At 36.2% G+C, this 26,212-nt stretch overlaps 1 protein-coding gene across 7 annotated transcripts in view; it reads left to right on the forward strand.

Annotated features, from left to right (window-relative positions):
• The window catches only part of SENP7 (SUMO specific peptidase 7), a 141,945-nt gene that overhangs the window by 5,322 nt on the left and 110,411 nt on the right, over nucleotides 1-26,212 (forward strand). For all 7 annotated transcript variants that reach the window (XM_070582009.1, XM_070582008.1, XM_070582010.1 and 4 more), the window contains exons 2-3: nucleotides 7,844-7,896; nucleotides 14,820-14,918. In XM_070582009.1, coding sequence (XP_070438110.1) covers nucleotides 7,844-7,896; nucleotides 14,820-14,918 — 152 coding nt within the window. The remainder of the gene's footprint in view (nucleotides 1-7,843; nucleotides 7,897-14,819; nucleotides 14,919-26,212) is intronic.

The following is a 26,212-nucleotide window of genomic DNA, read 5'->3' on the forward strand; positions in this document are numbered from 1 at the left end:
GGGTCAGTGGAGAGAGAGATACCAGGTAAGAGATAACTCATGGGTTGAGGTCCCAGAAGAAATGGGAGAGCATGGAATCAAAGGACAGTTCTTTGAGCTGTACAGAAAGGAGGGAAGATGGATAAAGATATAGATAAATTTTGACAAGGATGTTGCAATCATGGCTTTTAAGTGAAGTAGGAGGCAAGATCATCTTTTGAGAAAGAGGGATGTTCGAGTAGTATTGGAAGCTCAGAATAGAGTAGGAGGTCAATTAGGGATGCATAAAAGAACTGTGAAGTAATTTTGAAAGCCTTGGTTAAAAGAAATGTGAGTTTGTAGTGGTAGTAGTTGCAGACTACAGTTATGTGATTTCACTCAGCAGTGCTAAGCAGTCCAGGAGCAAGAATTTTGGGGGAAAAAAGAATTTAGTTTACTTACGGTTATAGGGTATGACAAAATGTGGGGGCAAAAAATGGATTCAATCTGAGTGAGGGAATGGAAAGATCAAAGCATAGTATATTATAGAATGAGAGGTTCACACTTGAGAACTTGAGAAGTGTGACACTGTTGCTTAAATCCATTCATGAATGTATGTTGCTGAAATGGGGATGTGTGGAAGAAGTTTGTTGGAGTAGCATAAATTAAGGTGAGTCCATTGTATTAAGTGAGTTGACTTATGGAAGTTTTAGAGCTGCAGAATGATGGTAGATTTTAATGATAGAGAGGAAAACCATGAATTAAGTATTCTAGGAATGTTGGAGAGGGTCTTGGGTTAGTACATCCACAAATATGGGTGAGGTAATGTATCCAATTTATGGGAATTTTGAAGGAGGAATTAATGCAATAAAGATAGAATATTAATTGGAAGTGCCGGTAGGGGGAGGACATTGTTAATCCCTACTCCTGGTTTTGTAAGTGGGAGAAGAATCTTCTTGAGAGGGTCTTAAAAACCTTGTAGTCAATAAAAAGCTAGAATTCAGTTAAACTGAGGTAGAGGAAGTGTTCAAGGAAAAGATTCAGAATTTAAGGAAATTGTACTGACTCTGGAAAGGAATTTAGTGGGCTAGGGAAGAGATGGAGAAGAATGTTGATGAAAGGGTAGAGTTGAATTACATAAGAGATGAGAGAACAGCAATCTAATAAACTATGGGGATTGACATCTAAGGTGGGGAGTGTGATTCCCAGGCCTGATGATGGAAGGCTGAGGATTGGAAAGTACATTAGAGGGACATCATAACAGAGAGAATGGGTTACGGATAGGATTGAGTAGCTCCAAAGATCCAGACTGGAACTTTGTCATAATGGTGCTGTCTCAAACCTGCCTCCCAGATGGATAACCGTAATATGAGCCTTAAATAATTTAGGAGGCTGGCTAGTGTGGGCTGCTCCTTTGTATTTACCTGTATTGATAACTCACCTCTTGGCTGCACCTGGCACTGAACTATCTTTCCACCCATTTCCGCCTATCTAAAACTTACTCATTCTCTAACGCTTACTTCAAAGTTGAGTTCAGTTGTGCCTTTCCAAGAACTATCTCCTAAGTTAACTCAAACTTAAAAAAAAATACCTATTTCTGAACTTCCATGGGTCTTTGTTCCTCTTACATGATGTTTATCAGATTCCATCATGTACTCCAGCTTGCTGAATTGTTTAATCTCTCCTGTTATACTAGTAACTGTATGACAGGGACTCTTATTCATTTTATATCGCCATAGTGTCCAGCATGCCGAGAGTACACTGGTTAAGAATATCACTCTTGAATCAGAACAGGGATGGATCAACATGGTGACCTTCGGCGAGTTATTTGGATTCTTCTAACCTAAATTCTTCATCTGTAAGATAGAGATAATATCATTGCTGATCTCATAAGGCTTTTGTAAGGATTAAATAAAATAATTTGTGTAAAGTACTTAGCATAGTACCTGACAGTGGTCGTTACTATTATCTTAAATGTATATGGAATAAATAAGTGAATGAATGATTTCACAAGCTCCTTGGGAAAAAATCATGCTTTTTCATTATTTGACTCATGTATTTAGAATGAGAATAATTAGATTTTCCTGTGTCCTAATACTAATATACTGAGGTCTCTTAAAAAGGGATATTTTAATATAAAATATTGTAATAATAGTAGTTACCATTTATTTTGCACTATGTGCTGGACATAATGCTATATACTTTAATATGGGCTATCTCGCTTTAATCTTAACAATTCAAAAGCTGGATATTCTTCCTTTTTTAGAGATGAGAAACTGAGTCTCAGAGAAGTCACAACTAGTAAACCAAGTTATAAATTTAGGTTATTTGCCTTTAAAATTTGTGCTCTTGAACACTTATGCTATACCAGATAATCACAAGTAGAGGCACGTCATATGTTTATTAAAATGCTCCAAAACCAACCAAGTATATGATGGAGCAACTTAATTATAAACACCCCTAAACTTTTTGGAAGTCACAATAGTAGTAAAGGAAATAGGGAAACATGCTGCAAAACAGGATGGAAGCACTTTTAACTCAATGAGTCAGTTTGGGAATATTAATCTGTAAATTGAAATTTAAGCAACTGATATTGCTTTTTAAAAATATGTATTTTTGGGGGCTGGCCCCATGGCCAAGTGGTTAAGTTCGTGTGCTCTGCTTCGACGTCCCAGGGTTTCGCTGGTTCAGATCCTGGGCGTGGACATGGCACTGCTCATCAGGCCATGCTGAGGTGGCGTCCCACATACTACAACTTGAAGGACCCACAACTAAAATATACAACTATGTACCGGGTGGCTTTGGGGGGAAACAAGAAAAATAAAATCTTTAAAAATATGTATTTTATTAAATTTAAAGTTGACTAGAAAGTGAATTTATATGAGGTAAAGGCTTTCTTACCATTTATTTAAAAAATTATTTAGTTTTGGTAGTCTAAGGAATGCTGCTTTATTGAAAATTATTTAAAGTTATCAAAAGCTTAAGTATGGGGGCTGGCCTCATGGCCGAATGGTTAAGTTCGCATACTCCACTTCAGTGGCCTGGGGTTTCTATTTGGTTCCTGGGTGTGGACATGGCACCGCTTTTCAAGCCGTGCTAAGGCGGCGTCCCACATAGCACAACCAGAGGCACTCACAACTAGAATATACAACTATGTACTGGGAGGCTTTGGGGAGAAGAAGAAGAAGAAAAAAAGAAGATTGGCAACAGATGTTAGTTCAGGTGCCAATCTTATAAATAAAAAAAAAAAGCTTAAGTATAGAGGTTAAAATAATTTTTGTATCAGTGCTTGCTTCAGGAAATGCATATGGTGGAATTAATGCTATGTATTATGAATGTAGGGAAATTATTTCAGCTATATAGATTTCTGGATAAGCTATAGTCCATTTGTTATAATTAATTGTTATTTTAAAAGTTTTTTTTTCCCATTTTTTTAATTAAGGTTATGAAAGTTAACATCCTTGTGAAATTACAGTTGTACATCATTATTAGGCATGTTGTAGGTACACCACTTCACCCCTAGTGCCCTCCCCCCACCCCCCTTTCCCCTGGCAACCACTGATCAGTTCTCTTTGTCCATATGTTAACTACCACCTATGAATGGAGTCATACAGAGTTTGTCTTTCTCTGTCTGGCTTATTTCAGTCAACATAATACCCTCAAGGTCTATCCATGTTGCTGTGAATGGGACGACTTTGTCCTTTTTTATGGCTGAGTAGTATTCCATTGTATATATATACCACATCTTCTTTATCCAATCATCAGTTGCTGGGCACTTAGGTTGGTTCCATGACTTGGCTATTGTGAATACTGCTGCGATGAACATAGGGATGCATGGAACTTTTGGAATTGCTGATTTCAGGTTCTTAGGATAGATACCCAGTAGTGGGATGGCTGGGTCATAAGGTATTTCTATTCTTAACTTTTTGAGGAATCTCCATACTGTTTTCCATAGTGGCTGCACCAGTTTGCATTCCCACCAACAGTGTATGAGGGTTCCCCTTTTTCCACAGCCTCTCCAACATTTGTCACTCTTGGTTTTGGATATTTTTGCCATTCTAACAGGTGTAAGGTGATATCTTAGTATAGTTTTGATTTGCATTTCCCTGATGATTAGTGATGATGAGCATCTTTTCATGTGTCTGTTGGCCATCCGTATATCTTTGGAGAAATGTCTGTTCATGTCCCCTGCCCATTTTGTAATTGGGTTGTTTGATTTTTTATTGTTGAGTTGTGTGAGTTCTTTGTATATTATGGAGATTAACCCTTTGTCGGATAAATAACTTGTGAATATTTTTTCCCAATTAGTGGGCTGTTTTTTTGTTTCAATCCTGTTTTCCCTTGCCTTGAAGAAGCTCTTTAGTCTGATGAAGTCCCATTTGTTTATTCTTTCTATTGTTTCCCTCATGTGAGGGGTTATGGGGTCCGAAAAGATTCTTTTGAAGCTGATGTCAAAGAGTGTACTGTGATATTCTCTTGTAGAAGACTTATTGTTTCAGGCCTAATCTTTAGGTCTTTGATCCATTTTGAGTTTATTTTAGTAAATGGTGAAAAAGAATGGTTGATTTTCATTCTTTTCCATGTGGCTTTCCAGTTTTCCCAGCACCATTTGTTGAAGAGACTTTCTTTCCTCCACTGTAGGCCCTCAGCTCCTTTGTCAAAGATTAGCTGTCCATAGATGTGTGGTTTTGTTCCTGGGCTTTCAATTCTGTTCCATTGATCTGTGCATCTGTTTTTGTACCAGTACCATGCTGTTTTGATTACTGTAGCTTTGTAGTATGTTTTGAAGTCAGGGATTGTGATGCCTCCAGCTTTGTTCTTCTTTCTCAGGATTGCTTTAGCAATTTGGGGTCTTTTGTTGCCCCATATGAATTTTAGGATTCTTTGTTCAATTTCTGTAAAGAATGACATTGGAATTCTGATTGGGATAGCGTTGAATCTGTAGATTGCTTTAGGTAGTATGGACATTTTAACTATGTTTATTCTTCCAATTCATGTGCATGGAATGTCTTTCCGTCTCTTTATGTCGTCGTCAGTTTCTTTCAAGAAGGTCTTGTAGTTTTCATTGTATAGACCCTTCACTTCCTTGGTTAAATTTATCCCAAGGTATTTTATTCTTTTTGTTGCGATCGTGAATGGGATTGAGTTCTTGAGATCTTTTTCTGTTAGTTCATTGATAGTGTATAGAAATGCTACTGATTTATGTATGTTGATTTTATACCCTGCTACTTTGCTGTAGTTGTTGATTGTTTCTAATAGTTTTTCTATGGATTCTTTGGGGTTTTCTATATATAAGATCATGTCGTCTGCAAACAGTGAGAGTTTTACTTCTTCATTGCCTATTTGGATTCCTTTTATTTCTTTTTCCTGCCGAATTCCTCTAGCCAACACCTCCAGTACTATGTTGAATAAGAGTGGTGAAAGTGGGTACCCTTGTCTTGTTCCTGTTCTGAGAGGGATGGGTTTCACTTTGTACACTTATCTTTAGTATATAGTTTCATGACTTTTTTTTGGTGAGGAAGATTGGCCCTGAGCAACATCTGTTGTCAGTCTTCTTTTTGCTTCAGGAAGATTGTCCCTGAGCTAACATCTGTGCCAATCCTCTATTTTATATGTGGGACACTGCCACAGCATGGCTTGATAAAGGGTGTGTAGGTCTGTGTCTGGGATCAGAACCCGTGAACCCTGGGCTGCTCAAGTGGAGCACGCGAACTTAAGTACTATGCCACCAGGCTGGCCTCGTTTGATGACTTTTTATGTTTTATATGTACACCTGCATAACCATCACCTAGATCAAGATATAGAACATTTCCAGTGTCTCTAAAGGCTTATTTGTATCCCATCCCAGTGAATATTCCTTCTTTCCCCAGGTACTCCTGCCATTCTAACTAGTATCATCATAGGTTTGTTTTATCTGTCCTTGAATTCCCCATAAAGAGAATCATATATTCTTCTGCATCTGGATTCTTTTGAACATAACATCTGTAAGATGTATCCCTGTCATTTGTAGCAGTAATTCATTCTTTTCTATTTCTGTGCAGTTTTCCTCTCTATGAATAGGTTTATTCATGTTGCTGTTGATGGACATTTCGGATAGTTCCAGTTTTTGGCTATTAAGAACAAAGATAACTTGAACATTCTTTTTTTTTTGGTGAGGAAGATTGGCTCTGAGTTAACATCTCTTGCCAATCTTCCTCTTTTTGCTTGAGGAAGATTGTCACTGAGCTAACATCTATGCCAGTCTTCCTCTATTTTGTATGTGGGACACTGCCACAGGATGGCTTAATGAGCGGTGTGTAGGTCTGTGCCCAGGATCTGAACCTGCAAACCCTGGGCTCTTGAAGCAGAGTGTATGAACTTAACCATTATGCCACCAGGCCAGCTCCAACTTGAACATTCTTATATGTGTCTTTTGCTGGCTACGTGCACTCATTTCTCTTGGTTACATATCTAGAAAGGTAATTGTTGGACATTGAGCAGGCAGGTGTCTAACTTTAATAGATACTGGCAAAAGTAGATTTTTCACTTACACTCCCACCAGCAGTATGTGAGAGTTCCTGTCTCTCACCAGTACTTGGTACTGTCAGTCTTTTTAATATTACCCATCCTGAGGGCTGTGTGATGGTATTCCATTGTCATTTAAATTTCCTAATAATAATGAAAGTGAGCATATTTTTATGTTTATTGGCCATTTGGACATTCTTTTTTATGAAGTGCTTGTTCAAGGCTCTTGCCTATTTTGAAGATTGGGTTGTCTTGCCTTTGCTTTGTAGGAGTTCTTTATATGTTCTGGTTATGAGTCGTTTAACAAATGTATGTATTATACAGTATTATTAACTGTAGTCACCATGCTGTACATAGATATATGTATTATAAATAATCTTCTTTCAGTTTATGGCTTGTCTTCTCACCCTCTTAATGATGAGGTTTGATGAACAGAAGCTCTTAATTTTAATGAAGTCAAGTTCATTAATCTTTTCCTTTATGGTTAGTACTACCTGTGCCTTGTTTGAGAAATCTTTACCTACTCCAAGGTCATGAAGATATTCTACTCCTTTTTTTTCTAGGAACTTTGTTTTCATCTTTGACATTTAAATCTATGATCCATTTAAAATTAGTTTTTGTGTATAATGTGAGGTAGAGATCAAGATTGATTTGTTTATTTTCACATTTGGTTATCAAATTGCTTCAGCACTGCTTATTGAAAAGATCACCCTTTTCCCACTGCATTGCAGTGGCGTGTTTGTCATAAATAAGTGACTGCATATGTGTGGGTCGCTGTCATTCATTTTTGTTATGAAACCTGATATATTCCAGTAACTTGTAAGTTCCAGGAAGGCTTGGACTGTGTTTAATTTGCTCACTATGCTGTGCCCACTGCCTAGCACAGTGCCAGGCACCTGATAGACATTCAGTAAATGTTTGTTGATAGAATGAAAGAATCATAAAAGAAAAATCCGCAGGAAGTCTCAAAAATGTCGATGAGGAGAGTTAAGCTTCATGCCCTCTCCCCTCTTCCTCTCCCTAACTAATAGGAATTTGTCCGGTCATATGATTCAGCCAGCATTTGTTGAACACACGCTGGATGCTAGGACTTTTGCCAGGGAATTTCTTATTTGGTTCTTAGAGCGAAGTTTGCTTCTTTTTTCTATTGTCATCATACATATATTATTTAATAGAGACATTTTGTGAGAAACTGCTACTGTTCTGATTATTTTTTAACCTTTATGTTTAGTTAGTCCTTTAGGTTCTATAAAATATGTCAGTGTAAATTCTAAATCTAACAAGAAGTTAATTTAAAACAAAAGATGGCTGTGAAAGGATTATTTTATTACACTGTTTATCTCATTTAGATATTAAATGATAATTATTACTGTCTTTGTAGAAATTGTCACAGAAGGAAAAAGGAAAAAGTCTTCATCTTCTGAGTTACATAAGGTATGTATTAGTTTTGCTTTTAACTTATTTATTATCTTTAGAGTTATTAATATTGAAAATATTTTGCTTTTTGTCTTTTTAATAAAATTTTAAAGAAAACAGTGTTTTGAGGGAATTGGTGTATCCTAATTAACTGAGGGTTAACTAGGAAACTCTTTCTGGGACCAGTCTCGTTTAAATCTTTGGAAGTTGTACCAGTAAACTTTCCAGGCCTCATTTTAGATTTTGTATAAAACATAACTTGGCATTTCTTTAATGACTGAACATACTCAAGTGCCTCACGTTCATTCATTGTAACACTGTAGATGAAAAGTGTTGTACTCAAGTTGTGTGGTGAAAATTGCTATTTGGAATATGTCCTTTTAAACCTCTTTTTTTTTTTTTTTTTAAAGATTTTATTTTTTCCTTTTTCTCCCCAAAGCCCCCCGGTACATAGTTGTATATTCTTTGTTGTGGGTCCTTCTAGTTGTGGCATGTGGGACGCTGCCTCAGCGTGGTTTGATGAGCAGTGTCATGTCCGCGCCCAGGATTCGAACCAACGAAACACTGGGCCGCCTGCAGCGGAGCGCGTGAACTTAACCGCTCGGCCACGGGGCCAGCCCCTAAACCTCTTTTTTAAGAGTAGCAAAGCAAGCAAAATGAAGTTTCTACCTAGTAGGAAGTGTTTCAAAAAATTAATCTGTTTTTAGAAAAATAATCTTTTTTCCTCTAGAATTTTGTGATTGACGGTAGTGCCCTGATTTACATAATCATAATTTATTAGACACTTTTCTCTGAAGCATTCCAAGTTATGCACAGAGGACTTTCGTTTAGCACAGAAAACTTTAATTTGGTACATTTTGTGGAACAAAGAAGAAGAAATGATAAAGGAGGGCTGTGAGAGGGAACCAGAGGTGCCTTTTAAATCAAGACCACACCAAGAGCATGGCTTGGGGACTCTTTTTTCTACCTTGGCTTATTTCAGATTTTCGTGGTGTGGTTTCTTCATTTAAAATTCTGATTTTGGCTTAAGTGGGGTAACTGAAGGAGATAAAAAAGAAAATCTTATGCTGCTGCCATACCCAGTTTTAAACACCTCTGTGTTGATTGCTGCTTCTTTTCTGTGTGATACCTCCAGTGAAGTGAAATGCTCTGCTTTAGGCTGTTGCTTTCTGCAGCCTAATCTGAAATTCCACCACTGGAAATTCGTAATATCGAGTACATACATTTCTCTTTCTTAGTTTTAGAGGTACTACAGTATTTTGTTAACTTTTTATTTTCAAGTAATTTTAGATTTATGGAAAAGTTACAGAAATAGTACAGAGTTCCCATCTGCCCTTCACTCACCTTCCCCCAGTGTTAATATCTTATGTACAGTGATGAAAATTAAGAAATTAACATAGATACAACACTTTAAACTACAGACTTTATTCGAATTTCTTCATTTTTTCCATTCATGTCATTTTTCTGTTTCGGGATCTAATCTAGGATCCCACATTTTATTTAGTTGTCATGTCTCCTTGATTTCTCTCTGTGACAGTTCTTCAGTCTTTTTTCTTCCGTGAACATGACTAAAGAGTACTGGTCAGTATTGTTGAATACCCCTCAATTTGGGTTTGTCTCAGGTTTCTTATGATTATCTTAAGGTTATGGCTGTTTGGGAAGAATACCACAGAAGTGATGTGCCCTTCTCAGTGTATCCTATCAAGGGTACATGATGATGATATGTCTTATTGCTGGTGATGTCAGTCTTGATCACCTGGTTAGGATGCTGTCTGCCTGCTTACTCCATTTTAAAGTTGCTCTTTCCCTTTGTAATAAATAGATATCTTGGGAGAGATATTTTGAATCTATGCAAATTTGCTGTTTCTTCTTAAACTTTCACCAACTATTTTGTCACCCAGCAGTGGATCTTGCCTGCAACACTTATATTCTGTTGGTGATTTTCTATTTCCCTCATTCCCTCTACATTTATTAATTGAAGTTCTTCTGTAAGAGAGAGCTGTCCTCTTCCCCCACTTATTTATTTATTCATTTATTTACATATATCACTATGGGCTCATATGTATTTATTTTACTCTATGAGTTATAATCTACTATGATTGTTACTGGTCTTTTTGATCAGTGTTCCGGTTTTGGCATTGGGAGATCTTTCAGGTTGGCTCCTGTGCCCTGTTGACATGCTCCTATCTTTTTTTGAGTACTTCCTTACTTTCTGGTATTTTCCAAGGATGCCTGGTTCTTTTTATTGAAGAATGGTATTTAGAAACCCAGATCTGGGTGCTAGGCATGCTCATTGCTGCTGGGATGTCATGATGTCTAGGCTTTCTCAGTAGAGAGGACTAGAAAAATATATGTATACTAACCCATATGTATACACACATATCTGTATTTATTTCTCTATTTACTTATCTTTACATCTATAAAAAAACATGAGTTCACTACTGATACTTCTAATTCCAATCCAATACCGAAAGGCTTTTTGTAGCCTTCCCCCTTTTCTTACTTTTAACTTTTTTTCTCTCTCTCATTATCTACAATATGTATTATCTACAATAGCTTTCATTATCTACTTATTTGTTCAATCATAATATACCCATAAAGTTGTACTACTGCTTTTTAAAAATGTGGAATTTCTTGGAAAATTAGCATATTAAATTCTTGTTAGTAGTTTGTATTATTGCTTTTTCTCTCAAGGCAGCTGGGGAAATAAATTACTGAAAGGATTAGAGCTTTGATGGATTTAGGGACAAGACACTGATACATTTTGAGTTTAAAGTATTTCATGAAATATTTTTAAAGCAATACTAGTTTGTTGTAGAGAAGTTAGAAAATTCAGTTGAACAAACAGAAGACCACCCAGACCATAACCAAAATTCATACTTGTGTATATCCTTCTAGTTTGTCTATCTATAAGCAAATATTTAAATATTAAAAAATAGAAAACCACAGTGCTTTTTCTACTTACCTATATAAAGTATTGTGAACCACAAGTACCAGGGAAATGGTGGTAAACATTTTTAGTGACTGTATTATAATCCATTATGTGGGTACATCACAGTTAATTTAATATCCTATTGTTATATTTTTGAGTAGTTTTCAATTTAAAAAAATACTGTAAACAGTGCTACAATCATTATCCTTGTAGCTAAAGCTTTGGAACATCATTATCTACTAAATTATTCCTGACCTTTTGATAAGAGCTGGATGTAGATTAATTCAAAGCTGATCTCTCTGGATAGATGTGGAGTAAGTGTGTGAGTATGTACTTTGAATTCTGCTAACTGGGAAATCCATGGTCTTTGGATTTATTCATGGGGTGGTTGATACTCTATTTTGAAAACTGAAAAACAAGACTTTTCTTCCTTGGTGAGTCATAGCCATACCTATGGGCAGATCCCAAATTTTCCTTAAATAATAGCTTTATATCTATGTAATATCTAAACAAATAAGTGATTGAAGTTCTGGAGTTCTGTGTTAAGAACATGGCAGAAATCTTTCAGCTTGAACTGTTTAGAGAGGATTTGTTAGCAATGTGTAACTTGTCATTAGAATCCAGCATATTTTTTCCCCCTGGATTATCTGCTTTTCATAGCATTCTTGTTTTGAGGGCATACTATAATGAATTAGGTATAAAATGAACCTCAAAGTAACTGCATTAATGGATCTGTTGAAGGGCTTGTTTTGTGTTACATTTGACCACTAGTAAGTAAAATAAATGTTCTTGAGTTTAGTTTTTGGGAAGTTATTAGAGTTCTATCAATGTATTAAGTATAACTTGAAGGGAAGGGAATTTAGAACCCATTTTACCTTTAAAAGATTAAAATTTCAATCTTTAAAGTATTAGGAGACTGTTGAAGATACTTGAAAGTATTGGGAGTCCATTCTGATTCTTGTCGTGGAAATACAGGCTTTGCGGAATCATTAATAGCTTAAAGTCTTTATTGATTGTGCAGTTGTCCCTTGGTATCTGTGGGGGATTGGTTCCAGGAACCTCCTAGGATACCAATATCCACAGATGCTCAAGTCCCTTATATAAAGTGGTGTAGTACAACGAATATAGTTGGCCCTCTGTATCTGTGGGTCTTGCATCTGTGGATAGGAGGACCTACTGTGCACAGTTGAGACCACAATTAAAATTTGTCTAAGAATAGATCAGATTGTTGCAAAAAGGCTTATATTATTTTTGATAAGTTAATCGTTAAGAATAAGTGATCATAGAAAAAACTGACGGTAATTAGTTGTACCTGAAATCTGCTTGCCATTCATATACAATAATAGAGTGAGAGATTTAGATTTATTGACCAGGAAGCTGCAGCACAGGTTTTTCTGGAGCTTTAAATGTTTATTTTTTCCTTGCCTTTAATAATTGCATGGTATTCCTATTAAAAAAATAAAACACTTGGAAACTATAGGAAAACAAAATAAGTGAAAATAGTCACCTTTTATCTCACCATTCAAAGAATCCTTGTTAAACATTTTTGTGTATATCCTTCCATTTTTTTCTGTATGTGGATTTTTTTGCCTTATAAAACAGAGATCATTCTGTATATATACTTTTCTACTTACTATATTGGAAATAATTTCTTATACCATTGATGATTATTCTGGAACATGTTATTTAATAACAACTGTATAGTATTTCGTTGTTTGGCTTTACCATAATTTTGTTTAATCGTTCTTTTATTATCATTGTTTCTAGTTTTTCTGTATTATAAGTAATACATAGTCTATATCCCTGTTCGTAACTATTCACATATACTTTGATTTTCAAGGCTTTTGATGCTAGTTTAGAGTTTTAATAAATATCCAGATTTCATGTGTCCGTACTTTGAGGAAGTAGAGAGCTACTCTTTGAAAATAGGATAGATTATATTTTATATTCACCCTAATGGGAGTATACATGAATATTTATTAGAGTAAATAATTAGTTGAATCTAAGCCTCTCAGATAAATTGATAAAAACTAATCACTGTGAAAAAAGACTATAAAATCTTCCACAGAAGACATCAACAGTCTTTAAGATACTCATTTTACAAAATGCTCAACACTTAAACTCAACTCTTACTTTTTCTAAATCTCACTTACCTTCCTATAAGTTTGAGCTTTATCTTTTTAGGTTATTACTAGGGCCATGTAACAAATTACCTCCAAGTTTAGCGCTTTAAACTTATTTTGCTCATGACTGCAGTCTGGGCAGAGTTCAACTGGAGATAGCTTTTCTTTGTTCCACTTGGAGTTACCTGAGTTGGCTTGGAGGCTGGAGCCTGGAATCGTCTTAAAGGCTCACTCGCTCATTTATCTTGATACCTGTGCTGAGAAGACTCAGATATCTTGGTGTGTATATATTTATTTTTAGCCTTCCCATGTGACCTTTCTAGCATAGCAGCTTCAGGGTATCGAAGATTTTTTACCTATTGGCTCAGAGAGACAGTGAGAGAAAAAAAGAGGGAGGAAGGAAGGGAGAACACACAAGCGTGAGAGCCAGGCTGAAGCAATCGAGCTCTGTTGCCTTTTATGATTTAGCTTTGGAGGTCACAGGTCTGCACAGATTCAAGGGGAAGGAATGTAGACCGACCTGATGTTGGAGGACTGTCAATGTCACATATAAGAAGAGCATGTGGGATGTGGAATATTGGTGTGGCCATCTTTGCAAAATACTACATGCCACAGTATCCAATGTAGGCTAAATAACCTACTCACAAAAAAGCCATGGGTGTGAACAGCCTGAAGCTCTTGCCTTATCCTGAGAGGAAGCAACTGTTCTTTCCTAAATAAGAATATGAAGGAAATGATTGATTTAGCTTTAACCTCTTTTGCAGATGAAGAATTATAAAGAGGTGCTTTTTTATACAGATTATGTATAAATAATTAAGAAGTTACTGGTGCCCAGGAGGATTAACTCAGGGGTACTAGTGAAATAAAAGAGTTGAGATGCCCTTTCTTCAAATTTATTTTGTCTTCCTGACTTATGCTTTACTCTCATTAAAATCATTTATGGTTTGTTACTGGTTGTAGTTGATACAGTGCTTACTATATGTTATATTTTCTAGGCTGAATTTGATGCTTAACCATCATTGATAACTTTCTCTTAATGTGAAAGTTCAGATATGTAAGTTCTAAATAAATGATTTCAAACTTGTGGCTATAATCCATGTATTCTTTCGTTTGTTTATTTAGCATAACGTGAGCCATACACCTTGGAGACATAATGGTAGCTAAGTCAGGGCACTCTGTCTAAGGACCTCCAAAGGCTGGAGAAGAAGACAGACATGTAGACAAATAATTTTAATATAGTATGATATGTGTAATATAAATAATGTAATATAAAGGTACCAACTACTAATACCCAGAGAAAGGAATGCCTTGGTGTGAGAGTGATGGTTGTGTGGTTAAGGGAATAATTTTAAGCAGAATCTGAGGTTTTTCACAAGGGAGAAGTAGGGGGAAGGCATTCTAGATTGAGGGAGCGGTACATACAAAGGTCTGGAGATATAAAATAATATGACAAGTTTGAAGAAGGTCGAACAAACTCCGTGTGGTTGAGGTCTAGAGTTTGTGCTGGGTGGGTGATGTGAAAGAGCCCAGATTGTGAAGTGTTTTTTCTATATAATGGATGCTATTGTTGTATTTTAACTATGTAGCTAATTAGATCTGTGTATTAGAGAACTCTGGGGATAGAGTTGGAAAGATTAGAAGGGAAAGAGACTGCAGGTAAGAGGATAGTTAGGAAGATACTGTGATACTTCGTCTGTCTACTTTTATACTGAATGAGAAGTTATTTTATAAAGTTACATTTAACTGCCTATAAATTAGGCACGAAATTTAAAACTATTTAAAACTAATAACAAAATATTAATGTAGATTAATATACTGGTTCTCTTAGCTGATTCAGCTCTTATTTATATTTCAATTAGACTGATTATTTTCTCGTCTGGTTTCAGATAACAAGGATGTTAAACGCAAAACCAGAAGATGTTCATGTTCAGTCACCACTGTCCAAACTCAGACGCTCAGAACACTGGGATCTCCCTTTGCAGGGGGTAAATTAAAACTAAGTTCTTTCAAATATATCGTGTTATTTCGTATGATTAAATATTTTAGTAAAATTGAATTTTTATTTTTTATATGTCCTTTTTTGGGCTTTCTTGTGTTATTTAATTGCAAGTTTTTAAATTAGTTTATGTAAACTTTATTACATATGTTAAAATGATGCTTTGAGGTTAGAGTCGTCTTTGGTTTAAATCTAAGTATACCTTACGCACGGTTGTTTTCTTCATGAAATTTAAATCTCATAATTGTAAAATATATTTTAAATTTACAAGAATATTAAGCTTATTAGAAGCATTTGCTCTTGTTTTGTAAATTTGAAAGGGTATATCTTAAAGGATGACACAACAGTATTTCAAAAGATATTCTGATTTTAAGTCTGGACTTTAATTTTGTCATTATTAAGCATTGTTATAGAGCTCTTGTGAATAAGGCTTAACATAGTACTTTTTAAGTATTGTTTTTTTCTCCTGCCTCGTATAACTCTTGGTTAATTTTTTAAAAGTAGAATTTTTCTCAGATTTTCCAGTTTATCCATTTGAGGTTATATTAGTCTGTTAGGGCTATCATAACAAAATATGATAGACTGAGTGAGTTAAACAACAGAAATTTACTTTCTTACAGTTTCTCACAATTCTGGAGTTTGGAAGTCCAAGATCAAGGTGCTGGCAGGGTTGGTTTCTGTAAGGCCTCTCTCCTTGGCTTACTGATGACCATCTTCTTGCTGTGTCCTCATATAGCCTTTTTTCTGTTTACCCACATTCCTGAACTCTTATAAGGGCACCAGTCCTGCTGGATTAGGTCACTACCCTTCTGACCTCATTTAAACTTAATTACATATGTAAAGGTCCTGTCTCCACCTAAAGTCATATTGATGGTTAGGACTTCACAATATGAATTTTAGGGGCGACATAATTCAGTTCATAACAGTAGCATTTTAGGATAACAAGTTTTGTTTTTATTTTATTGAGGTCGCATTGGTTTATAACTGTAAATTTCACATGTGCATCATTATATTTCAGCTTCCACGTAGACTGCATTGTGTTCACCACCAAAAGTCTAGTTTCTGTCTGTCACCTGTCTGTGCCCCTTTACCCATTTTGCCTTCCCCCCTCCTCCTCTTCCCCTCTGGTAACCACCAGTCTGTTCTCCGTATCTGTGTGTGTTTGTTTATCTCCCATGTGTGAATGAAATCATATGGTATTTGTCTTTCTCTGTCTGACTTATTTCACTTAGCATAATACTCTCAAGATCCTAGGATAAGAAATTTTAAGTCACCTTGAATATATGTGTTTTTATGTTGCAGACAAGAAAAATTAACAGTTTATTATAACTTGTTCTCAGAGGAAAGATTTGTCATTAATATTAGTTGCTTTAATATTTTTTAAAAATGTAATTATTAAATAGTACTGTTTTATTGAGGTAACATTGGTTTATAATATTATATAGATTTCAGGTGTACATCATTGTATTTCGATTTCTGTGTTCACCACCCAAAGACTAATTACCATCCATCACCATACACATGTGCCCTACACTCCTTTCGCCTTCCTTCCTCCCCGGTTCCCCCCTGGTAACCACCAATCTAATCTCGGTATCTGTTTGTTTGTTTGTTATTGTTATTATCTTCTACTTATTAGTGAAATTATGTGGTACTTGACTTTCTCTGTCTGGCTTATTTTGCTTACTATAATGCCCTCAAGTTCCATCCATGTTGTTACAAATGGCAAGATTTCACCTTTTTTTTTTTTTTTATAGCTGAGTAGTATTCCATTGTGTATATAAACCACATCTTCTTTGTTGCTTGATGGGCACTTAGGTTGTTTCCAAGTCTTAGCTATTGTCAATAATGCTGTAATGAACATAGGGGTGCAGATATCTTTACGCATTTGTGTTTTCATGTTCTTTGGATAAATACCCAGAAGTGGAAGACCTGGATCATATGGTAGTTCTATTCTTAATTTTTTGAGAAATCTCCATGCTGTTTTCCATAGTGGCTGTACTAGTTTGCATTCCCACTAGCACTGTATGAGAGTTCCCTTTTCTCTACATCCTCTCAAACACTTGTCTTTTCTTGTCTTGTTAATTATAGCCATTCTGACGGGTATGAGGTGATATCTCATTGTCTTTTCACATATCTGTCGGCCATCTGTATATCTTCTTTGGAAAAATGTCTGTTCAGATCTTTTGCCCCATTTTTTTTTTGGTGAGGAAGATTGGCCCTGAGCTAACATCCATTGCCAGTCTTCCTCTTTTTGCTCAAGGAAGACTGTCCCTGAGCTAACATCTGTGGCAGTCTTCCTCTATTTTGTATGTGGGATGCTGCGACAGCATGGCTTGATGAGTGGTGTGTAGGTCCACACTCGGGATCTGAACCTGCGAACCCCAGGCTGCCAAGGTGGAGCACACACACTTAACCACTACACCACTGGGCCAGCCCATGCCCGTTTTTTAGTTGGGTTGTTTCTTTCTTTGTTGGTGAGATGTATGAGTTCTTTGTATATTTTGGATATTAACCCCTTATCTGATCTATGGTGTGCAAATATCTTCTCCCAATTGTTAGGTTGTCTTTTTATTTTGTTCATAGTTTCCTTTGTTGTGCAGAAACTTTTTAGTTGGATGTGGTCCTGTTTATTTTTTCTTTTGTTTCCCTTGCCTGGTGAGACATGGTATTTGAAAAGGTGCTGCTAAGACTGATGTTGAAGAATGTACTGCCTGTGTTTTCTTCTAGAAGTTTTATGGTTTCAGGTCTTACATTCAAGTCTTTAATCCATTTTGAGTTAATTTTTGTGTAAGGTGTAAGATAGTGGTCTACTTTAGTTCTTTGGCATGTGGTTGTCCCATTTTCCCAGCAACGTTTACTGAAGAGACTTTCCTTTCTCCATTCTATGTTTTTGGCTCCCCTGTAGAAAATTAGCTGTCCATAGATGTGGGTTTACTTCTGGGCCCTCAGTTCTGTTCCGTTGATCTGTGTGTCTGTTTTTGTACCAGTACCATGCTCTTTTTATTATTATAGCTTTGTAGTGTATTGTGAAATCAGGGAGTGTGATGCCTCCAGCTTTGTTCTTTTTGCTCCAGATGTCTTTGGCTATTTGGGGTCTTTTGTTGTTCCATATAGATTTTAGGATTCTTTGTTTTATTTCTGTGAAAAATGTTGTTGAGTTTTTGATAGGGGTTGCACTGAATCTGTAGATTGCTTTAGGAAGTATGGACACTTTAACTATGTTAATTCTTCCAATCCAAGAGCATGAAATGTCTTTCCATTTCTTTATGTCTTTGATTTCTTTCAACAGTGTTTTATAGTTTTCGGTGTATGGGTCTTTCACCTCTTTGGTTAAATTTATTCCTAGATGTTTTATTCTTTTTGTTGCGATTGTAAATGAGATTGTATTCTTTTTTTTTCTCCCCAGATCCCCCCAGTACATAGTTGTATATTTTAGTTGTGGGTCCTTTTAGTTGTGGCACGTGGGACACCACCTCAGCGTGGCCTAATGAGTGGTGCCACGTCTGTGTCCAGGTTCCGAACCAGCAAAACCCTGGGCCGCCAAAGCGGAGTGCATGAACTTAACCACTCGGCCACAGGGCTGGCCCCGGGATTGTATTCTTAATTTCTCTTTCTGCTATATCATTGTTAGTGTATCAAAATGCAACTGATTTTTGTATGTTGATTTTGTATCCTGCAACTTTACTGTATTCGCTGATTATTTCTAATAGTTTTTTGGTGGATTCTTTAGGGTTTTCTATATATAAAATTATGTCATCTGCAAATAGTGAGAGTTTTACTTCTTTCTTTCCGATTCAGACCCCTTTTATTTCTTTTTCTTACCTGTTGCTCTGGCTAGGACTTCAATACTGTGTTGAATAAGAGTGGTGAAAGTGGACATCCTTGTCTGGTTCCTGTTCTTAAAGGGATAGCTTTCATTTTTTCACCATTGAGTATGATATTAACTGTGGGTTTGTCATATATGGTCTTTATTATGTTGAGGTACTTTCCTTCTATACCCATTTTATACAGAGTCTTTATCTGGATGCTTTGTCTTGTTGAATGCTTTCTCTGCATCCCTTGAGATGATCATGTTATTTTTACTCTTCATTTTTTTAATGTGGTATATCATGTTGATTGATTTGTGGATGTTGAACCATCCCTGCATCCCTGGAACAAATCCCACTTGATCATGGTATCCGATCTTCTTAATGTATTGTTGCATTTGAATTGCTAATATTTTGTTTAGGATTTTTGCATCTGTGTTCATCAGTGATGTTGACCTGTAATTTCTTTTTTTGTCTTGTCCTTGTCTGGTTTTGGTATCAGGATAATATTGGCCTCATAGAATGAGTTAGGAAGCTTCCCCTCCTCTTCAACTTTTTGAAAGAGTTTGAGAAGGATAGGTATTAAGTCTTCTTTGAATGTTTGGCAGAATTCACCAGGGAAGCCATCTGGGCCTGTACTTTTTTGTTTTTTGGGAGGTTTTTGATTACTGTTTCAATTTCCTTACTGGTGATTCGTCTATTCAAATTTTCTATTTCTTCTTGATTCAGTTTTGGAAGCTTGCCTGATTCTAAGAATTTAATCATTTCTTGTAGATTATCCCATTAGTTGGTGTATAGCTTTTTGCAGTATTCTCTTATTAGACTTTGTATTTCTGAGGTGTCTGTTGTAATTTCTCCTCTTTTGTTTCTGATTTTATTTATTTAAGCCTTCTCTCTTTTTTTTTGTTGAGTCTAGCTAAAGGTTTCTCAATTTTATCTTTTCAAAGAGTCAGCTCTTAGTTTCCTTGATTTTTTTTTCTGTTTATTTTTAGTCTATTTCATCTCTGATTTTTTTTTTTGAGGACGATTAGCTCTGAGCTAACTGCTGCCAATCCTCCTCTTTTTGCTGAGGTAGATTGGCCCTGAGCTAACATCCGTGCCCGTCTTCGTCTTCTTTCTATGTGGGACGCCTTCTACAGCATGGCTTGCCAAGCGCTGCTGCGTCTGTACCTGGGATCCGAACTTGCGAACCCTGGGCCGCCAAAGTGGAACGTGCGCACTTAACTGCTGCGCCACTGGGCTAGCCCCTCTTGTCTGATTTTTATTCCCTTCCTTTTGCTGATTTTGGGTTTGTTCTTCTTTTTCTAGTTCATTTGGGTGCACTGTTAGATTGTTTATTTGAGATTATTCTTGTTTCTTGAGGTAGGCCTGTATTGCTATAAACTTCCCTCTTAGTACCGCTTTTGCTGTATCCCATAAATTTTGGCATGTCATATTTTCATTTTGATTTGTCTCCAGGTATTTTTTAATTTCTCCTTTGATTTATTCGTTGATCAATTGGTTGTTCAGCAGCATGTTGTTTAATCTTCATACATTTGTGAATTTTCCAGTTTTTTTCTTGTAATTGATTTATTGTTTGATATCTTTGTGGTTGGAAAAGATGCTTGATATGATATCAGTCTTCTTAAGTTTATTAAGACTTGCTTTGTGGCCTAACATATGATCTGTCTTGGAGAATGTTCATGTATGTTTGCGAAGAATGTATGTTCTGATGCTTTTGGATGGAATGGCCTGTAAATGTCTGTTAAGTCCATCTGGTCTAATCTGTTAAGTCCACTGTTTCCTTATTTTATTTTATTTTTGAGGAAGATTAGTCCTGAGCTAACTACTGCCAAGCCTCCTCTTTTAGCTGAGGAAGACTGGCCCTGAGCTAACATCCATGCCCAGCTTTCTCCACTTTATACGTGGGACGCTTACCACAGCATGGCTTTTGCCAGGTGGTGCCATGTCTGCACCCGGTATCTGAATCGGTGAACCCGGGGCTGCCAAGAAGTGGAACGTGCAAACTTAACTACTGCGCCACTGGTCCAGCCCCAGTGTTTCCTTATTGATTTTGTCTATATGATCTATCCATTGATGAAAGTGAGAAATTGAAGTCCCCTATTGTTAATGTATTGCTGTCTATTTGTCCCTTTAGATCTATTAATATTTACATAAAGCATATATTATATATAAGCAAATAGATAAATATTTAGGTGCTTCTATAGTGGGTGTATAAATATTTACAAATGTTATATCCTCTTATTGAATTGACCTCTTTATCATTACATAATGACCTTTTTTGTGTCTTAATACGGTCTTTGTCTTGAAGTCTCTTTTGTATCATACAAGTATAGCTACCCCAGCTTTCTTTTGGTTTCCATTTGCGTGGAATATCTTTTCCCATCCCATCACTTTCATTCTGTGTGCATTCTTAAAGCTAAAGTGAGTCTCTTGTAGGCAGAATATAGTTGGGCCTTGTCTTTCAATCCATTCAGTCATTCTGTGTCTTTTGATTGAAGAATTGAGTTCATTTGCATTTAATTATTGATAGATATGGACATATTGCCATTTTAATTGTATTTTGGCTATTTTGTAATTCCTTTGTTTCTTTTTCTCTTACTCTCTTTCTTTGTGATTTGGTGATTTTCTGTAGTGATGTGCTTTGATTCCTTTCTCTTTATCTTTTGTGTATCTACTGTAGGTTTTTGCTTTATGTTTACTTCAGGCTTTCATAAAACATCTCATATTTATAACAGTCTATTTGAAGTTGATAACCCCTTAAGTTCCAGTGCATTCTAAAGCTCTATATATTTTTACTCTCCCCCCACATTTTATGTTTTTGATGTCACAACTTACATCTTTTTATTTTATGTATTCATTAACAAGTTATAGTTATTTTTATTACTTTTTTAAACTTTCATACTAAATTTATAGGTGTCAGCCCACCATGATTATTGCATTTAATTATTGTGAATTTAACTTTATATTTATCTTTATCAGTGAGATTTATACTTTCATATGTTTTCCTGTTACTGATTAGTACTGTTTCGTTTTGGCTTAATGGAAATCCATTCAGAATTTCTTGTAAGGCAGGTCTAGTGGTGCTGAGCTCCTTCATCTTTTGCTTGTCTGGAAAACAGTTTCTCTCTCTTTCAATTCTGAAGGACAGCTTTTCTAGGTTTATTCTTGGTTGGCTGTTTTCATTTCTTCCAGCACTTTGAATATATTGTGCCACTCTCTTCTGTCCTGCTAAACTTCTGCTGAAAAATCTGCTGATAGTCTTATGGGGGTTTCCTTGAACATAACAAGTTGTTTTTCTCTTGCTGCCTTTTAGATTCTCTCTTTGTCTTTAACTTTTTACAATTTAATTTAATGTGTCTTGGTGTAGGTTTCTTGAATTCATCTCATTTGGAACTTTCTGGGCTTCCTGAATGTGGATGTCTGTTTCCTTCCCCAGGTTGGGGAAGTTTTCAGCCATTATTTCTTCAAGTAAGTTTTCTGCCCTTCTCTCTCTTTTCTCCTTCTGGGACCCCTGTAGTGTAAATGTGGTTCTGCTTGGTGTTGTTTCATAAGTCTTTTAATATATCCTCAATGTTTTTCATTCTTTTTGCTCCTCTGATTGGATGAGTTCTACTGCTCTGTATTCGAGTTCGCTGATCATTTCTTCTGCTTCATCTAGTCTGCTGTTGACTGCCTCTATTGGAATTTTCAGTTCTGTTATTGTATTCTTTAGCCCTGTGATTTCTGTTTATACTTTCTTATATTTTCTATCTCTTTGTTGAAATTTTTACTTTGTTCGTGCAGTGTTCTACTGATTTCATTAATCATCTTTATGATCATTATTTTGAATGCTTTATCAGGTAAATCACTTACTTCTGTTTCATTAAGATCTTTTCCTGAGGTTTTATTTTGTTCTTTTGGTTGGAATGTATTCCTCTGCTTTATTTTCCTTCATTCTTGGGTTGGTTTCTGTGCGTTAGATAAAACAGCCGCCTTTCCTGGTCTTGAAGGAGTGATCCTGTGTAGGAGATGAATCTTAAATTGTTTAAGCCCCTAGAAACATGTTAAGTTAGAAGCCTGCCCCTCAGGCCACAGCTTTTAAGATAAATAAATCCTCCTCTTTCACAGAAATACAGGGCGTGTTTTAGTCTGTTGCCTCTATGCTAGGTCTTGGAGGGTTAGCCACAGTGAGTTCATGTGAGCCTTTTAAGAACTGTCTCTTAGTTTGCTGTAGCTTTGTGGGTCTCATAGGTGCAAACCCTGTTGGCTTTCAAAGCTGGGTTTTTTGGGGGCCTATCTTCTTGGTGATAACATTAGAGGTTGGAGTGCCAGATAGGAGGTCCAAACCGTTTGTTCCTTAGGGAGAAGCTGGGAGTTGTGAGCTCCTCCTGGTTGTGTTCTGTCTTGCTGGGAGTGGTGTTTATGGCAAGATTGGGTTGCAGGCCCTCTCACTTGTTTTGGTGTAGGATATGTTCTCATTTGTTTGATGTTTAGGAGTTGCTCAGCTAGTTTCTGGATTTCTTTCAGAGGGAATTATTTCATAAGTTGCTGTAGATTTGGTGGGTCCATGGGAGGAGGTGAGTTCAGGAGTCCCCTATGTCGTCATTTTGAACTGGAACCATCCCTGATATGTTATTGTTAACTAAAGTCCATAGTTTACTTTAGGTTTCACTCTTTTTGTAGTATATTCTCTATGTTTTAAGAAATGTATAGGGGCCTGCCGGTGGTGCAGTGGTTAAGTGCGCATGTTCCGCTTCGGCGACCCGGGATTTGCCAGTTTGGATCCTGGGTGCAGACATGGCACCGCTTGACACACCATTCTGTGGTAGGCGTCTCACATATAAAGTAGAGGAAGATGGGCATAGATGTTAGCTCTGGGCCAGTCTTCCTCAGCGAAAAGAGGAGGTTTGGCAGCAGTTAGCTCAGGGCTAATCTTCCTCAAAATAAATAAATAAATAAAAAAAACTGAAAAAAAAAATCACTGGCTAAAAAAATTAACAACAAAAAAGAAATGTATAATGACATATATCCACCATTATAGTGTAATACAGAATAATTTCACTGTTCTAAAAATCTCTTTTGTTCCACTGATCTTTTTAGTATCTCCATAGTTTTGCCTTTTCCATAATATCATATACTTGGAGTCATAACGCCTTTTCAGATTGGCTTCTTTCCCGTAGCAGTATGCTTTTATGTTCATCCATGTCTTTTTGTGGCTTGATAGCTCATTTCTTTAAAAAAAGAATTTTTTCTAAAAGACTATTTTGTAGAGCAGCTTTAGGTTCACAACAAAATTGAGCAGAAAGTACTGACAGTTCCTATATGTCCCCTGCCCTCACACATTCACAGCCTCCCCCACTATCATTTGCTTTTATTGCTGAATATTATTCCATTTTATGGATGTACCACAGTTGGTTTATCCATCATCTATTGAAAGACATTTTGGTTGCTTCCAAGTTTTGACAATTATGAATAAAGCTACAGTCAACAGTTGGATCAGGTTTTTGTGTGGACATAAGTTTCCAGCTTGTTTTTGTAAATACCAAGGAGTGCAATTGCTGGATTATACATTCAGAGTGTGTTTAGTTTTGTCAGGAATTGCCAAGCTGTTTTCCAAAATGGTTGTACCATGTTGCATTCACACCAGCAAGTGATGAGGTTTTCTGTTGTTCCACATCCTGGCCAACATTTGGTGTCGTCATTGTTTTTGGGTTTTAGCCATTGGTATTTCATTGTGGTGGTTTTTTTTTTTTGCTTACTGCAGAAAGGAATTCTTTTCTTTTTTTGAAGATTGGCACCTGAGCTAACAACTGTTGCCAATCTTCTTCTTTGTTTTTTTTCTTCTCCTCAAAGCCCCCCAGTACATAGTTGTGTATTCTAGTTATGTCTCTGGTTGTGCTGTGTGGGACGCCGCCTCAGCATGGCCTGACGAGCGGTGCCATGTCCGCACCAGGATCCAAACCGGCAAAACCCTGGGCCGCTGAAGTGTGCGAACTTAACCACTCGACTACAGGCCTGCCCCCTCTCATTGTTGTTTTAATTTACAATTCCCTGATGGCATATTTTTTTGAGCTTCTTTTTCAAATGCATATTTGTCGTCTGTATATCTTCTTTGGTGTGGTGTGTGTTCAGATCTCTGGCTCAGTTTTTGATTGGGTTGTTTGTTTTCTTATTTTTGAGTTTAAGCATTCCTTGTATATTTTGGATACCAGACCTTCATCAGATATGTGTTTTGTAAAGATTTTTTTCTAGTCTGTGTCTTATTGTTTTATTCTTTTTACAGTGTCTTTCACAGAGCAGAAGTTTTTAATTTTAATGAAGCCCAAATTATGAGTTTTTCCTTCATGGATTGTGCTTCACGTGTTACATCTAAGAAGTAACTGCCCCAAACAAGGACACCTAGATTTTCTCCTATGTTATCTTTTAGAAGTTTTATAGTTTTGTGTTTTACATTTAGATCTATGATCCATTTTGAGTTAATTTTTTGGAAAGTGTAAAATTTGCGTCTCCATTTATTTCTTTATATGTGGATGTCCGGTTGTTTCAGCACCATTTGTTGAAAACACTAGCCTTTCTCCATTGAATTCCCATTGTTCCCTTGTCAGAAATCAGTTATTACATTGTGTGGATCTGTTTCTTAGCTATCTCTTCTGTTCTGTTGATCTGGTTTTCTGTTGTTTTGTTAATATACTAGCTTGGTTACTGTACAGTAAGTTTTGAAGTTGGGAGTATCAGTCCTCCGAGTTTGTTGTTCTTCAATATTGTGTTGGTAATTCTGGGTCTTTTGCCTTTCTATTTAAAATTTAGAATCAGTTTGTTGATATTCTCAAAATAACTTACTGGGATATTGATTGGAATTGTGTTGACTCTGTAGATCAAATTGGGAAGAACTGACATCTTGACAATATTGAGTCTTCCTATCCATGTACATGGAATATCTCTCTGTTTATTTAGATCTTTGATATTTTTCATCTGAGTTTTGTAGTTTTCCTCATAGATTTTATATGTATTTTGTTAGATTTGTACATAAGTTTTTAATTTTTTTAGTGTAGATGTCAATGTTATTGTGTTTTTAATTTCAAATTCCAATTTTTCATTACTTTCATATAAGAAAGGAATTGACTTTCGTATATTCATCTTGTTTCCTGCACCATTGCTTTAATTGCTTATTAGTTCAAAGAGGTTTTTTTAAATTGAGTCTTTGGGATTTTCTACATAGACAATTATGTCATTTCAAATAAAAGTTTTATTTTTTCCTTCCCAGTCTGTATATCTTTTATTTCCTTTTCTTGTCTTATTGCATTATCTAGGGCTTCCAATACACAATTGAATAGGAGTATTGAAAGGGAACATTTTTGCTTTGTTCTTGATCTTAGCATGAAAGCATCTGGTTTCTAACCATTCAGTATGACGTCAGCTGTAGTTTTGTTGTAGATGTTTTTTATCAGATTGAGAACATTCACCTCTATTCCTAGTTTACTGAGAGATTTAAAAA

Source organism: Equus przewalskii, chromosome 18 (genome assembly GCF_037783145.1).
Source record: "Equus przewalskii isolate Varuska chromosome 18, EquPr2, whole genome shotgun sequence".
Taxonomy (NCBI): Eukaryota; Metazoa; Chordata; class Mammalia; order Perissodactyla; family Equidae; genus Equus; species Equus przewalskii.